Here is a 15,935-nt window from a genome sequence, read left to right on the forward strand (position 1 = left end):
TTCAGACGCTGGAGAATCAGGTGTGGAGCCTCTAAGACTGAGGATGGGACTCTGGGCTGTGGTTCTTCCCCACAGCAACCTCAGGACACTCAGATCTTCCCAGAGCCCTCTGCCTGTTCCACTAATGTCTTCTCCAAATGGCAGTCAAGGCCTTGTCTTAATAGAACTAGAGCCATTCTCTCCCTAGGCCAATATTCTCTACTCGGCCCGACCTCAAGCCCTTGTTCCCCGGGCGTAAGTCTCATCCTGCAAAAGTCTCCCTTACTGCACTCTTTCCCCAGAAAGACGGGAAGTAGGAAAACAGGAAGGCAAGACTGGTCTTGCTTTTAAAAACCTGACCTGAGCTTGAAATGGTCAATTCCCTTGTGAAAGTCTCCATCCATCCACAGTGTCCCCTGTGCTCCCCTACCCATGTGGCCCCCGTTCTGCCGAACACACCATGTGACTGTCACATCCCACCCCCAGAGCGGTGCAGGGATTCAGCCCCAAAGGAAGCCAGGCTTTGCAGAGATGTAGTATTTATTGAGAACCGTCTGCTTAAAAACCTCACCTATGTGTGTGCATGCGTGCAGGGGCATGTGTGTATGTGCGTGTGTTTGGGGACAGTGAGGTTCTTGGTCAGAGGTGCAATCAGACGGCCTTGGCCAGCCCCACGCGGTTGTTGGCCCTGTCAAAGACGCTGTAATATTCCCGGATGAAGACATCCCCCAGGATCCACTGCTGGGAATTATTTTCACCCTGGAAGCCACTGGTGCAGAAGCCCTGGTCCTGGGAAAGGGTAGGCTGACATGAAGCTGGTCCCAACCCCAGTTGCTGTGCCTCTCTGGACCCCACCCCCAGTCACTCTCTCATCTATTATTTCCTCTCACCCTTGAAATCACCTTCTGAGCTAAGCAAACAAGTATCAGATTCATCTACTCAACAGATGAAAAAATTGACATTCAAAAATGAAGTGTCAGATCCAAGATCACCTGGTGGGTCCCCTCCCCATTCCCCCTCACTGATCCTCCCCACGCCCCCGTCCTCCTGCTCTTAGCACCTACGGCCCTGGTGACCAGCCAGAACAGGCCTGGGGACCCAAGACCTTGGCAGTTCGGGATGCTCAAGATTAGGTCAAAGCTGAAGCCAGCAGGGCAGTAGGGATGAGGCTTGGGTCCCCACAAAGCCCTGGTTATCAAGAAAAATCCCAGACAAAGCCCTAGGCCCCAGCGCTTAGAAGCTAGCGCAGTGGATGGAGGTTCCTACAGGTGGCGGTGGTCCCTCCCATCCCACCCTCCCTCAGGCCGCTGGGCTCGGTCCTTCCTGTCCGCACCATTTCTCCCAGGGTGAGGCTGCCGCAGCCACAAATGAGGCCCAAGGACCACAGACCCCACTCCGAAAGGCCAGGTGGTTTAAATGCACGTCCTGCTCTCTCCATCTAGCCCAAGCCAATGTGCTGAGTTGCCAGGAGGCAGGAGGGGAGCTGGGTGAGCCCAGGCTTCCTCTCCGGAGACACATACCTGGTTGGTGTAGGCGGAGGGGGTCAGTGGGTACATTCTGCTGTTGATCTCAAAGACCACCGTAGGCATGCTGCTCAGGCTGCCGCAGTCGATGTCAAGCTAAAGACCAGAGGGAGGTCCTCTTAGAAGGGCCGTGGGTGTGATCTGACTGCCGGTAGCAGACAAAGTCCCAGGTGGGACCTCTGCCTCTGCACTGCAGCCAAGAAGTGGGGAGGGACCTGCTACTCAGAGGACCCCCAGGGAGGTCCTTAGACCTCAGAGGAGTCACACCGATGGGGACCAGCCCAGGGACAGACACCAGCTCGAGACAAGGAGTTGTTTGCCTTGACATTTCCCCTCCAAGCCCAGCCAGAGCTCCCAAGGACACTGAGAGCACTTAGCTGTCAGGGAGGAAGAGGGGAGACCCAGGGGTGGAGGGGGACAAGAGGGCGCAGCAAAGCTCGGTGAGTCGGGGATGTATGACCCTCCCTGCGGACAGGAAGTCAGATTGCAGCCACTGCACGAGACATAGGACCTCCAACAGCAAGTGAGCCAAAGCCAGAAAAGCTAGGCCATCTTGAAGGCCTCCCAGGAAATCCCAACCCCTGCAGGAATCCCAAACCCCTCACCGTTTCCCTTTGTCATTTCTTCCATGTGCAAAGGGGTTCCCTCTTCAGGGGGGTCTGGGGAGGTGGGGATAAGGGTCTGGCCTCACCTCACCATACCGGTTCTGTGTGGCTCCGATGGCCATCTGGATGTTAAGGATGTCACTGCTGGGTCCGACCAGCATGGAGGTGCCCGTGTCCAGGATGGCCTGACAGCCACCATCACAGGCCACCACCACACCGCCGATGGTGACACTGCAGAGGGGAAATAGGATGGCCTCGCAGCGCATCCAGCATCCACCCCTCCCTCTCTGGGTCCCTCCTAGCCTCCCCTGCCAGGATCCTTGGCAGGAAAGAAGTCCAGCCACCCCAGATCCTTTTCTTTGGGCTCCTTCCTGGAGCCCCCATAACTTCCTGAACTCAGAGAAAAGACCCAAAACCATTTTCTCCCAACTCAGTGGCTCAGTGGAGGCCACCTGACCTTCTATGGGACAGAAACTTCAATGAAACAACAAAGTCACGGGCATTAAGGGGTGGAATGAGTACCACACTGGTGGCCCAAAGATCTGGTTTCAAGCTTTCTCCTGCCATTTATTTGCTGCAAATTCCCCAGTCTTCTTATACTCAGGCTTCTTATCTACAAAATGGGTACATTAACCACCCCGTTCTTGATTTCCTCAAGGGATGCTCGAGAGGTTCAAAGTCGATGTTAGTAAATTACAAAATGAGGATAATCACAGCACCACCCCCACAGGGCTCTAGTGAGGACTAAACCAGGCAGTCATATTCTCACCCAGCACAACGCCTGGCAGGTAGTGGTGCTGGATAAGCACAGCTAGTCTTATTAATGAAGTGTAAGTGAATGTTTAGCATTCTCACTGACAGACACTTGGCCTTGGAGCATCTGATTCATACGTTAATGTGATGGTCTTACGAGCTACCGGGCTGACACCCAGACCCTCACATCCCCACACCTGGAGACAGCCTCTGGCAGGGTCACAGCTGCCGCTCACCCACCTGTCCACGGTAAACTGCCAGTACTTCTGCAAGGTCACAGGTACCCAGTGCAGGGATCCTGTGTAGTAGGAAGGGTCAATGGCCCCCAGCGTGAGCATACTCTCCTGGCCATTCCTGAAAACGAGGAAAGTCATGATGTGGGACTCCGACACCCTGGCTCTGCGAGGGGGTAGCCCAGCCCCACGCAGGGTCAGATGCGATTCAGACCCTGCCGCACTGCCCTCCCTGCCCCCAACACCCACCTCCACCCCAAAAGCTTCAGATGAGCTCTCCCACCTTCCCGGTACTCCAGGCTTTTCTTTGATACCAGCTGCAGCATCCTTTCTCTCTGAATTCTACAGCACCCACCCAGGCTGAGGCAGCACTAGAGCCCAGAGCATGGTCATTACTGTGGGAAGGGAGGTCAGGAAGTAGGAGGTCACGTGGCTGCTAGGCTCTGCTCAGGCCACTGTGTCCCTGCCCCCCACCACTCAAGGCTTTCGGCCCCCAGCCCTTTGGCCTCGAGTAGGAGAATGGGTCTTCAATGAGGTCCCACATGCTCTGGATGAAAACTGCCACCCCAGGGCTTCCCTGGTGGCGCAGTGGTTGAGAATAAACCCTCTCTGCGCCTCCTGGGACTCTGTCTCATGGCCAGGAAACACCGGCACACTGTGGGTTACCTGCTTCTCACTCTGCAGCTCTTGTTCCTTGGCCTCATCAAGCTCTGTCCCACCTTCGGGCTCTGACACATGCCACCCCACTGCTTAAAATGTGCCATCCCTTTGTCTCACCTGTACATCACCCACTCAGGCCTCAGCGAAGCTTCCCCTGGCCACTCTGCACACACATATCTTGTCAGACTGGGCTGCCTGTCACTATTAAGCCTTCAGTACATGCAGATCTCCCCTGCAGGGAGTGCTCTTATCACAACTGTCATCATAATTGGATACGTAATTATGATGTGTGTGTTGTCCGTTTCCCCGGCTAAAAAGTTGACTCCCAGTTTGTCTTGTTTACTGATGTATCCCCGTCTCCTGGCACAGCCCCTGCACATAGTAAGGACCCATAAATATCCACTGAGTAAATGAATGAATGAATGCACCTATCTACCCCCTGCCTGGGTTACCCAGCTCCTTCTCCTGGGTGTGGTTCCCTTCTGCCAGTCCTGCCACCCACCCCTCTGCCTAGCAGAGCTGCCCCATCAGGCGGGTAGAGTGGGGAACACTGGACTGGGAGTCAGGAGCCCTGGGCCCCAGACATGGCTCGTCCACCAGTTTGAGGGTGACCATCCCGCCCAAGCCTCAGTTCCCTGCATATTGAAAAGAGAAGGTTGGACTCCTTTAGAGCCTGCTCTAAACATCTGTGAGTCTCAGTGACATCAATAAATGATTACTGAGGCCTGCCGCTTTGGAAGAAAAGAGGTTAAAAGCCCATATGCAGAGATGGATTCAGGCTTCCTTTTTTTTTTTTTTTTTTTTTTGCGGTACGCGGGCCTCTCACTGTTGTGGCCTCTCCCGTTGCGGAGCACAGGCTCCAGACGCGCGGGCTCAGCAGCCATGGCTCACGGGCCCAGCCACTCCGCAGCATGTGGGATCTTCCCGGACCGGGACACGAACCCACGTCCCCTGCATTAGCAGGCGGACTCTCAACCACTGCGCCACCAGGGAAGCCCCAGGCTCCCATTTTTAAATGCCAGAAATGAAAGTCAAATTCTGGCCCAGTGGACTCTGGCTGCATCAATGATCATGCTGGGGACCTTTAGACAGAAGGTTGGATGTTTCTGGAAGCAAGGAGAGGTTTGCTTTGATGCTGGTGACTATCCTTGTGTTGAAGCGTCCCCAAGGGGTGGACACTCCTCAGCTGACAGCCCCTGCCAGGACGTGGAAGTCCAGCCCACACTGGGTGCAGCTCCTACCTGTCCAAGTAAACCGAGAACAGGTCTTGGGCCACCAGGTGTCTGTTCATCATGTTGTCAAACACGGGGACCGAGTACTCAGAGGCGAGGGAGGGGTAGGCCAGCCCCAGGATCCCATCGAACTCGGAGTAGGTGAAGACATCACCAGGTTCCTGGGTGCTCAGGCCCACAGTCTGCTGGTGGTCCGCAATGTTGGAGACCTGCAAGAAAGGCAGAGTGACCTCCACCGGGGGCCCTGCAGGCAGAGGACCCAGAAAGGTCGAGGGTCAGGCTCTGCCAGCCCGCCCTCCCTCTTTTAGACAGCGTAGTTATGTGAGCTTAAGAGAGAAAAGCCTCCTTTCCCAGCTCTGTGCTGTGGTTTTGAGGGAACTGGTCTGATGAGGCAGGGGACTGGGTGGCAGGGGAAGAGAGAGCATGGCTGGGGGTACGGACAGCAGTGCTCATGGTGCAGAGGTTGGGGGTGAGCCCAAAGAAGGGCATAAAACAAGGGACGCTCCAAGGCCCTCTGCCAGCCTAAAGCCCTCCCATCAGCTGCTGCACCAGGGCATCTCCCAGGGAAGAGCCGTGGGAGCAGCATGATGGACAGAAAGAACAAGCACGCAGTTTGCATCGGAAAAGATCCCGCTGGGCCTTCCCTGGTGGCGCAGTGGTTGGGAGTCCGCCTGCCGATGCAGGGGACACGGGTTCGTGCTCTGGTCTGGGAAGATCCCACATGCCGCGGAGCGGCTGGGCCCGTGAGGCACGGCCGCTGAGCCTGCGTGTCCGGAGCCTGTGTTCCACAACGGGAGAGGCCACAGCAGTGAGAGGCCCACGTACCACAAAAAAAAAGAATAAAAGATCCCGCTGTGCATCCTTGCTCTGTCGTGTGCTGTGTGACCTTGGACAAGTACCTCTCTGAGCCTCAATCTCCTCATCTGTTACAGGGAATAATAACACCTGCATCTCAAGCCAGTGCTTAGACTAAAGAATATGAATGCTGAACGTTTATCACGCACTTACTAAATATATGATCAGTGAACCTATATCGGCACTCTGCAGAGAAGTGCTAACCCCAAAGTGTCCTATCAACCTGCCTGCTTCCCTGGAAGGCTGACGCGTCCACTAGCCTATTCTGAGCTCCCACAGTGGCCCACCAGGCCTCCTGCTTCTACTCTGTCCCCTTATAACCCATCCTCCACACAGGTAGCCAAAGCGAAATGGAGAGTGGACATCCTCATGTCACCCCTTGCTCCACAGCCTCCTGAAGGTATTCAGGATGAAACCTGCGTCCTAGAGTCCCCTCATGCTCTGGTCCCTTAGCTCACTCTGCTCCACCCACACTGATCTTTCTCTTCCTTGGGTGCCCCACTCATTCTCACTTCATGTGAGACTTCTGTGGGTGGCAGGGGGGAGGGAGGTCCTGACCCCTGAGCCTCTCTCTCCCACCCCCTGCCCAAGGTGGGTGAGCGAAGACAGCAAGATGCACCACGGCTCAGGCCCACAGCAAGGGCCAGCTCTTCCGTGAAGATGCAGGATTTCCCCCCAGAACCCAAAATAGCAGAAAATAGCAAAACCTCGGCCGAGGAATCGGCCTTCCAGACGTCCGTCTGCTGGGCCACCTCAGCCAGTGGCTCTGGTGCTGACTCCTGGGGAGGCCTGAGCTGGGAGGGCAGCTCCTCAGCTGAGGAGAGGGCTGTCAGCAGAGAAGGGCTGTGTCCTTTTGGGCTTGAAGTAGAAAAGACTTCAGCCAGACTCTGGGAAGAACTAAAGGAAGATCAAGGGGAAGAGCACCAAGGGATGCTGCTTGAGTTTTAATCTCAGATGGTGGATGAGGACGAAAAGAAAGATGTTAACGTGTGTCGGGCACTTACTATGCGCTGGCCACTGTATTAAGTACTTCAGAAGCCAAAAAGGAACAATAGCAAGGGGAGCCCTTGCCCAGAGGGCACAGATGCTCTCTGACATGAAAGAAGATGCAGCTCTGTGACTGATGAAGAATGAGGTCAAGCCCAGAGAGTCAGAGACGGGGGTCTGACACTCAGCTCCCATTGTCCCCCAGCTGTGCCACTTCAGGCAAGTTATCAGCTCATCCAAGCCTCGGGTCCCTCATCTGAACAATGGGGATGAGAACACCTTCCTCAAAGGGCTGTTGAAAGGACTCAATTTAAAATGAGATCACACAGGTGATGCTGAAGAGCTCAGAACTGGCAAAGACTCAGGATTCAGGACTCACTATGGCAAGGTCAAGTGAGAAAAGGGTTAGGAGGATGGAAACCGGACCCAGAGAAGCATGTCAGGTGGGGCTCTGGGGACTGACATGCGAAGGAAACGGGGAAGGGAGGGAGGGACACCCCACAGCTGCTGCTGGCTAACATCCCTCTCAGAGTCCTCCCCCACAGGGCCACCAACAGGGCCAGGACCCAAAGGGCCTCTTGGCACCAGCTGTGGCACAACCCAGAGCCCGGGTTTCTGGGTGCGAGAGTGGCTGGTATGAGGGGAAGGCGAGGGCTGGCTGGCCCCAGGCCCCACTCACAGTGACGGTGTCGTAGCCCAGGAAGCCCTGCATGCTGCCCGTGCCGTACTGGATGGACAGGGGCTTGCCCATGTTCTGGAAGGTGGACGACATGCTTGGGTCGAAGCGGTGGTGATTTTCTGGAACACAGACTCAGGGTTAGTGGGGCTTGTAGCATCTTCTCACCACTCGACAGTGCCAGTGGGAGCTGAATCCTCACCAGGTCTTGTAAGAATATCGTCTAAATACTAACGATTCTCTCTACTGAAAATAAGCAAGAAAATTATTCCTTGCTGCTCAACCCAACTCTCTGACCCCCAGTGCTACCTTTGTAGCTACCAAACAAAAAAAAGGAAGAAGAAAATCATCCCTGTGGTTTCCCGAGACCGGCTTCTACCAGCTTTGTAATTTCCCGCAACTCTTTTTGCTTCACTAAACATTGGTTTCCTCACCTGGTAAGTGGGGATAAAAAGAGCACCAACCTCCCAGGATTGTGGGAGAAATAAACTATTTACATATATTAAATGTTTACTCAGGGGCTTCCCTGGTGGAGCCGTGGTTAGGAGTCCGCCTGCCAGTTCAGGGGACATGGGTTCGCACCCTGGTCCAGGAAGACCCCACATGCCTCTGAGCAGCTAGGCCTACATGCCACAGCTACTGAAGCCCGTGCAACTAGAGCCCGTGCTCCGCAACAAGAGAAGCCACCGCCATGAGAAGCCCACACACCACAACTAGAGAAAGCCCGCTCACAGCAACGAAGACCCAAAAAACTCAGCCAAAAAAAAATAACAACAAAAAAGTTTACTCAGTACCTCTCACTTCATTCTCCTAGGACCCACTGGCATGTTGTAGCCCCATTTTACAGAAAGAAAAACTGAGGACCCGCGAGGGTAAAGAGTCTGCCTTGGCTCCTAATAGAGCCAAAAAATAAAAAGGAAGAAAGCAAAGTCCCCTCATTTCTCACTGGTGCTTTATACATCAGCCTGTGATTTGCACACCTTCCCAGTCTGTGGCCATTTGGAAGGGTTGAGCGAGCGAGGCTGGGCATGTCCAAGCAAGCTCTCCTTCCCCCTACGTTTACCCCCAGCCACCCTGACCGTGGCTGGCAGAGCAGAGGGGTAGCCAGGGCGGGGCGGGGGGGAGTCACTCACGGCAGGCGTCGCTCTTGCAGTAGACAGAGGGCACCCAGAGGTCAGAGGAGCCAGTGTCAAACACCACAGTGAACTCCTGGGACGGGGTCCCAATGTAGATCTTCCCGAAGTACTGACTCTGAGGACAGACAACACTGGGTGAGGGTTGATGTTCGGCACGGAGCCTGTTCAGTTCTGTAGGGCCCGTGCTTTCTGCCCACAGACCTAGGAGGCTGAGGGGGAAGAAACGGAAGGAGGATCCCTGGGGGGTTCTTCATTCCCCGGTCCCCACGCTGAGCTCCGACCCCAGCCATGTTTGTCTTGCCCCTCCCGCAAGCCCTACATCCACTGCTGGAATCAGCCCCCAAAGCATACACTGGACCAAAAGGTAAGTCCTCTCTGGTAGGGAGTCTGGGCCACCCTGCCAGGGGCAGGGACATAGTGATGGGGCACCAGCTAGGTACAGACCCCAGACCCAAGCTGTCCTGGCTGCCCCTCCTTTCCCGCTCTCCCCACGGGTCAGTAGTGGGGCCGGGGCGGGGATGGGGATGACCTGGATAAGGAAACGAGGGCACAGAAGAGAAAAACAGCAGGTTGTTTACTGCCAAGAGTGACAGATGAGAGAGACGGTCTCCAGAAAGGAAGAGGGCACAGGGGGCACTCCTGCCATGTCCCAGGCAGCTGCCCCCTCCCTGCCAAGCCCAGCCCAAGACATGGGTTCCCTGGACCCACAAATGCAGGCATGAGGTTGGATCTGGGAGCAGACCATGTACCCCGGAGGGATGCTGTCCTCAGGAAGGTCATCTGAGGTGCAGGGATTGGTTTTACAGGGCCTGCTGGCCCCTGGGAGATACTGAGGGGTGGGAGACGGCCCCACATCCCCCGGGGCGCCATGACTCCTGAAAGAAGAAAAGAGGCAGGGGGCAGCCAACACACTGTGTGGGAATCATTACGGGAAGGCAGGCAGAGCCACTCACATCCAGGTAGCTGGTCAGGGGCTCGCTGGCCACCTCCCCGAAGCTGGAGTACTTGCTGCTGACGGCAGACTGATGTTTCTGCAGGAAGTCCTCCAGGAGCCCATGCTCCTTTAGTGCCTTTCTCAGGGGTTTGCCTTTGTGCAGAGGGATCCTGAGGAAAGGGGAAGAATTCGTGGTGAGGTGGGCATCTCCACAGGGCTGCCCAGCCTCAAAGAAGTGACCAGAGGCTCTGGGCTCCATAAGCTACCCCCACAATCTTGTACCATAACCCGAAGTAAAAATTGTATTCTACATCAGTTCACAAATCCTCACCAGCCCTTACTAAATGCAATGCACTCTGACGTTTCCTACTCCTTTCCCTTTTTTAATGGTGGTGGAGACTCAATCGATGTATTTTATAACCCGCTAATGAGCTTTGCAACTCCAAGGTTTGAAAGACACTAAGCGTATTCTCATTCAGTCTCCAGTTCTTACTGTAGACCTACTATGTGCCGGGCTCCATATGGGGCACAGGGGACACAATGGGGAAAAGGGTACAGTCTTACCCTCCAGAAGCATACTGTCTGGAGAGAAAAACGGTGTCCCCCACACTCTGGAAAACGCTATGACAATGTTCCTACCCTTTGCCAACCCCTGTTCTCTGCTCTCTGGGCAGCCTAACGTGGGTGGAAATTCTTCAAAGGGTTTCAGCACAGAGTGTGGTCCCCAGGGAACTTGGTTAGAATTTAGATGTTGGGTGATGGAGGCAGATCAGCAGGAAGAGAATCGAGAAGGAAGACGGCAGAAGCTGGGTCAAGACCTGGTCTCCCCAAAGCCCGCAGAGCTTCAGCTTCTTCTCTGCGAAATGCATTATCTCTTCCTTTCCAGCCTTCTCGGGGCCCTGCTGTGGACCAGCTGAGTGGCTTAACCTCTCCGGCTCTTAGTTTCCTCTCCTGCAGATTGAAGGACTGGAGCGTGATGGTTCCCAATGTCCCTCCCAGCTCTAAGAATCACATGGTTCTCCTCCTATTTTAAGGCCTATTTTAAGGACAACTGGAGACTACAGGTGTGAAAGTGCTCTGAGAGTAATAAAATGGCAGCAGCTTTAAGACCCATAAAGAAAACGGGTTTTCTCATGTTGCTCATGTCCCAAATGGATCCCACATGGAACAACCTCGTATGTGAGTTATGGTCTCTTGTCTGGCGCCTTCCCACCCCCAGCCCTCAGGTGTGACATCAGCGGGGACCTGATCTATAAATGAAAGGTTCTCGAGACATTTCTCAGCCTTTGTCTCTGATGATAGAAAAGAACTTCAGCCCAAAAGGAAGGAGGCTGGACTGAGCTCCTGGGAGCAAGCCCACAGCTGCCCTTTCCCATGTCCAAGCCCCCAGTGCTTTCTGCTTTTTCCAGGTCCGGTTCTCACTGGCTACCAAGATCCACTGGCTGAGTTCCTGGCGACTCCCACACTAGTAACTGCAACTCTGCTGAGCTGTCCCATCACAACACAAGACCCAGAGAGCCTCCCTCAGGGCAAGCGAGCATCAAAGGCAGTCCACCGCCCCACTATGGCGGCCCTGAACACAGGCTCCAACCACCATGAGACTTCCACCCACTGCTGCCTCCAGGCCTGTGCTGAGGCCACCAGATGCCTGACACTTGGAAGAACTCCACTTTCAGGACCACCACAAGCAACCCCCACTGGTCAAAGACACTGGACCTCTTTTTAGGGATCCTGCTTCCCAGGGATGGATTCAGGTTTCCCTGGGCTCGGACCTTGACAGGGCTCGAACCTGGGAACCAGAGGTAGCGTGACAGTCTTTGGCAAGAGTCTGGGACCAAGACTGGGACCACCTGGGACCAAGTCCTGGCTCCTCCGTTTTCAATCATGTGGCCTTGGGCAGCTCACGGACCCTCCCTGAACAACAGTTTCCTCGTCTGTAAAATGCAAATAATATATCTACCTAATCTCTGAGGCTTAGTATAGGTAAAGACCTAGTTAAGTGTCTGGCACCTAGTAGCAAGCAGCTCCATAAGTATCAGTTATTATTTTGGGAGGAGAACCTGGGAACTTCACCCACAAAGGATTTGGACAAAATAACGAGAACTTTATTTTGTTTAACAGATGTACACATAGCTCTTACAATGTGCCAGGCACGGTTCAGAGCATTTTACAAATACTAACTCATATACCCCGCATGATAACCCCATAAGATGGATACTTCTGTCATCCTAATTTTACAAATTTATGTTAAGTGGTGTTAGAGAGTTACGTTAGTGATGGAGCTGGGGATCAAATCGCAGGCAGTTTAACTCCAGAAGCCATGCCCTTAATCCCCCAGGCAGCCCATCTGACCCCCTGTTCTCGTTCATCACGCCCTGAAGAGAGTAACGGAACACTTTAGAGGGAAAGGCCCAAAACACGAAGGCAAGACTGACCGGGAGCGACTATCTTGGGAAACTGCAACATGTCCTTGAGGATTCCACGGGGGAACAATGGCTGGAAGACCATGGAGAGACCCACACAGAGCTGATGCATGCGATGCCCATCCCCTCCCCTGGGGCCTGACACCCACCTGGTGATCCCAGTGCCCTGGGAGAGAGCGAGGACTGAAAGTAGCACCACGAGACACCTCATCCTGGACCTGGGTCTGACCACCACTCTAGCCAGTGCCCACTCCCAACAGCCTTTATAGAGAATGCGGGGTTCCCTCTGGCTGGGAGCCCAGGCTGCAGAGATAGCCCCTAAACTCAGGCCACTCCACAAACACATTAAGATAGCACCCAGACTACACAACACCTGCTCTGATAAGGGCCACTCCCGGGACTTCAAAGCTGAAGGGTACACATGCCTGATCTTCAGGCCAGGAAATGTCACTCACACCTTCCTGATCTGATTTCCCCTTTCAAACAGGACTTCTTGGGCTAACACAGGTGGAGCCACTGCCAGAGTCCTATCTCATGTCCCACCTTATGGTCTGTAAAGAGGCCTGTTTCCAGTGAGCCCCTTCCTGCCCTAGCTGCCTCCCGTCCCTGGGCCTGACTTCACGGGCGCCCCAGCCGGCCCTATCCTGGAGTCTCCCTGCCCAGTCCTCCCAGGCCAGGTTTCCTGGGTCCACTCAGTCTTCTCCCCAAGTGGCATCTGAGGCCAAGAGTGCCTGTTCAGCCTGTCATCTCCATCTAAGAGAGACACAGATCCAAGATTCCTGCTCCCCCAGGGTGTGGCCCTTTGTTCCATGTTGGAAGGGCATTGGGAAGGGGCGGGAGTAGACACCAGATCCCATGAATAGTTGGGAGGCCTGAGGAGGGTAAATGGGGAGGGCAAGCATGTGCCACACATGGAGGGGTAGGAGGAAGCTATGACATGAGGGTCAGGTTTGGGGAACAGGTTAAGCACATCTAAACCACACACAGAGGACCCAGAAGAGCTTCTTGGAGGCACACATGCAGGGGCTTGTGATGAGGAGAGGGTCCCAGGGTCCAGGCCAGATTGGCCAGATATGCTCTCAGGCCTGTAGCCTGGGAGAGAATTAGGGCCAAAAGGAAAACAAAGACTTAGCCACAAAAGTGGAAGTCACATCCCAGGACAGGAGTGAGGGGAGGCTATGAACTGGGAGCTCAGGCTCAAGTTAGAATAAGGCAGGGGCTTTGGGACCACAGGTGCGAGGGAGACTAGAGTGCCAGCCATCCACACCCTGTAGGACAGATGTCTGCAAAGTGAGGGAGGCCTGGTGGTGTGGAAGAGGGGAGCATGGGCCTGGAACAGAGAGGGCAGGTTGGGCAGCTGAAGAGGTGAGCATATGGTGGGCCTGTGGTGGGCCCCGGACATGGGCAGGGGGTGGTCTGGGAGGGGCAGATCCAGAAGCTCCTGTATTTGACTTGTAAGGGCCTCAGGAGGCCAGTCGACAGGGAATCTGAGTGTTTTATGACAGGCTTGAGGAGGACAGGCAGACCCCACCCTGGCCATGGCAATGCCCACCCTCATATCCTTTCCCAGTAGCCCAGGATGCTGCTGCTTCTCAGGCCCCAGGAAGCAGCCATGGGCACGTCCAGCTTTCCAAAAGCACCCTCGCGACGTCATCAAGGCACCCTCTCTTTCCAAAACCAGGGAAGCAGAGAGAAAAAAACGCCACCTGATGGTACAGCTTGTTTCCCATTTCCTTCCCTGAGAACGTCGCCCTGCCAGGCCAGGCAGGGCCTGCGTGTCCTGTCCCAGTGGCCCTGCATCCAACTGCTGTTTCCTCCCACACATCAGCACCCAGCATGCCACATAGTAGATGCTCAATTAAATGCTTGGTTAAGCAAATGAATGAATGAATGGTCTTACCGCCACTCTTGAGGAATACCTAGCAGGCCGCATCTTTATTGTGCCCTTCAGATGAAGACATGGAGGCTCAGAAAGGTTAAAGGGCTTGCCCGTAAGGAAGAAGAGCTTGAACTGCCACAAGACTCTTGGTCTGATGCTCTACATACACTATACCACAGGGCCCGACAGGCTGTGAGAAGTTCATGAGTTTACAGTGTCGAGTCTGGGGCAGCACTGCTTCTAGCTCACTCCTCTCAACTTTTGGACATTCCTTGGGACAGCCATACTTATGAGCAATGGGGCCATTGGTAGCATCTGGGGCTGGGACCCGCAGGGGTCAGCACATCAGGCAAGAGTGCTATACCACCCCGCTCCATGTCACCAGTGGCCCAGCCTGACCCAGCAGCAAACACTACTGAACAATGAGTCTTGGAAGTCAGGCTCAGCCCCCTCCCCGTCAGCAAGGTGACCCTCAAAGCCAAGAACCAAAGCACTGGTTTCTCCGTGTTTATTCACAAGATTGGGATCATTCTAACAGCATTCAGGTGCACGCTATCAGGAAGGCCGCCCCAGACTGCACAGGATGTTAGGACTGTATATCCCCAGGAAGCGGGCCAAAAATTGCAAAAAGCTTTTAGGAAAGCCACGATAAGATTTCATCACCGGGTACCCAGAGCCAGGTGGGAGCGACTCTCCTTGGTCTAGATTCCTTGAGTCTGGGAACTGACCCACAAAAGTGGCTCAAACAAAATCAGGGCCCCGGGACAGCCTTTCCTGGGTACCCAACCTTGTGACCTCCACTCAGACGTGAGTGGCAACAACACCAACTCACCTCATCCTGAGAATCTCCTATGGGCTCACACTGGACAGAGGCGTGGAGCTGGTGCCATCTCCAGCCCCAGGGAGCCACAGTCGGGTGGGGGACAAATTGGCCCTGGTATGTTACCCTGTTGTGATCCAAAGGGCCAGACACCTCCTCTGCAGGGGCTCGTTGGCAGGGGAGCGTGGTTTCTGTAAAGTACACGTGGGATGATCCTGGACTTGAATCCTGGGTCTCCATGTGTAATTACCCTGGGCTTGAACTCTGGGTCTCCCACATGGTGTTGTGACCTTGAGCGAATCCCTTTACTTCTGTGTGCCTCAGTTTCCTCTTCTGTAGGGTAGAGACGATGACACTGAGAGGGTCATGTGAGGGTCAAAGATAAGAGAGTCCAGGGCTGCTGTTTGTTAGGCCTTCTACAAGTAGGAGGCATAGCGACTGCGGTTGTGGGACCTTGAACATTTCAATCGTTCCCCGGCCTCGGTTCCTCATCTGTGAAATGTGGGATTTACAAGCTCATGGAGCTGGTCTGAATCTCAGATGTGTCCACAGCAGCAGTTCTTTTTGTGCTCTATAAATCAGTTGAATTTCTGCCCTGTGCCCGGAGCCCTCCAGACTGAGGCGCAAATTAACCTTAGCCATTTTTGCACAGTGCCCCACAGATGTGCTTTGGCACACGTGACTCTCCAGCCCACCAAGTTTACGGGGGCGTGGGTGGGCAGCAGTGCCCTGTGGTCTTTCCTTGTCCCTGCCTGGGTCCCTGTTGCCTCCATGTCTCACCTGAGCCCCCAGCCTTCTGGAAGCTTCCATGGTCATCCTCCCCAAGACAGGCCACGCGGCCACTCCACCCTGATCTTGCCACCTACCTGCGCCACTGACAGGAAGCAGGGTCCATGTCCCCGCCACTCAGAATCTGCCTGACTCCCCTGCCTCTGCCTTCTACACCCTCTGAGGAGCCCCAAATTCCCCCAGGGCTTCAGGAGAAACACATCCTGACCTGGAAACCCTGCAAGTCCCTTCTGCTTTCTGCCCACATCTTCCCTGAGCAAAAAAAGGTAAAGCTGGCTTTTCCTTTCCTGAAGAAAAGAGAAAGGAGAAAAATGAGAGGAGTTTTTTAAAAAGTCATAAATCAGTACCTCAAAATATTATTCAGCCACACTTAAAGCCTATACCATGCATCACGTGCTTCGTTAGTGTCAGACACCATGCATTTACTCTTTTAAAAGGTCTCCATGTTACA

At 54.5% G+C, this 15,935-nt stretch overlaps 1 protein-coding gene across 1 annotated transcript; it reads right to left on the reverse strand.

Moving 5' to 3' along the window:
• Nucleotides 1-518: 518 nt before the first annotated feature.
• On the reverse strand, nucleotides 519-12,217 carry LOC112397813 (chymosin). Its single transcript, XM_024742094.1, has 9 exons — nucleotides 12,146-12,217; nucleotides 9,593-9,743; nucleotides 8,637-8,754; nucleotides 7,507-7,625; nucleotides 4,995-5,194; nucleotides 3,101-3,214; nucleotides 2,194-2,338; nucleotides 1,500-1,598; nucleotides 519-768 (listed from the first exon to the last, which is right to left on the reverse strand). Exons 1-9 carry the CDS (start codon nucleotides 12,205-12,207, stop codon nucleotides 631-633), a joined length of 1,146 nt encoding a protein of 381 aa, XP_024597862.1. The 5' UTR covers nucleotides 12,208-12,217; the 3' UTR covers nucleotides 519-630.
• Between the last annotated feature and the right edge of the window lie 3,718 nt (nucleotides 12,218-15,935).

This window comes from Neophocaena asiaeorientalis, unplaced genomic scaffold, assembly GCF_003031525.2.
Source record: "Neophocaena asiaeorientalis asiaeorientalis breed wild unplaced genomic scaffold, Neophocaena_asiaeorientalis_V1.1 scaffold35, whole genome shotgun sequence".
Classification (NCBI taxonomy): domain Eukaryota; kingdom Metazoa; phylum Chordata; class Mammalia; order Artiodactyla; family Phocoenidae; genus Neophocaena; species Neophocaena asiaeorientalis.

Coding starts and splice junctions, on each gene's coding strand:
- LOC112397813 (XM_024742094.1), bottom strand. CDS start 12,207: ATGAGGTGTCTCGTGGTGCTACTTTCAGTCCTCGCTCTCTCCCAGGGC. Junction 9,744..12,145: donor CAGGGCACTGGGATCACCAG/GTGGGTGTCAGG, acceptor CCCTTTCCTCAG/GATCCCTCTGCACAAAGGCA. Junction 1,599..2,193: donor CACAGAACCGGTATGGTGAG/GTGAGGCCAGAC, acceptor TCTGGTCTTTAG/CTTGACATCGACTGCGGCAG.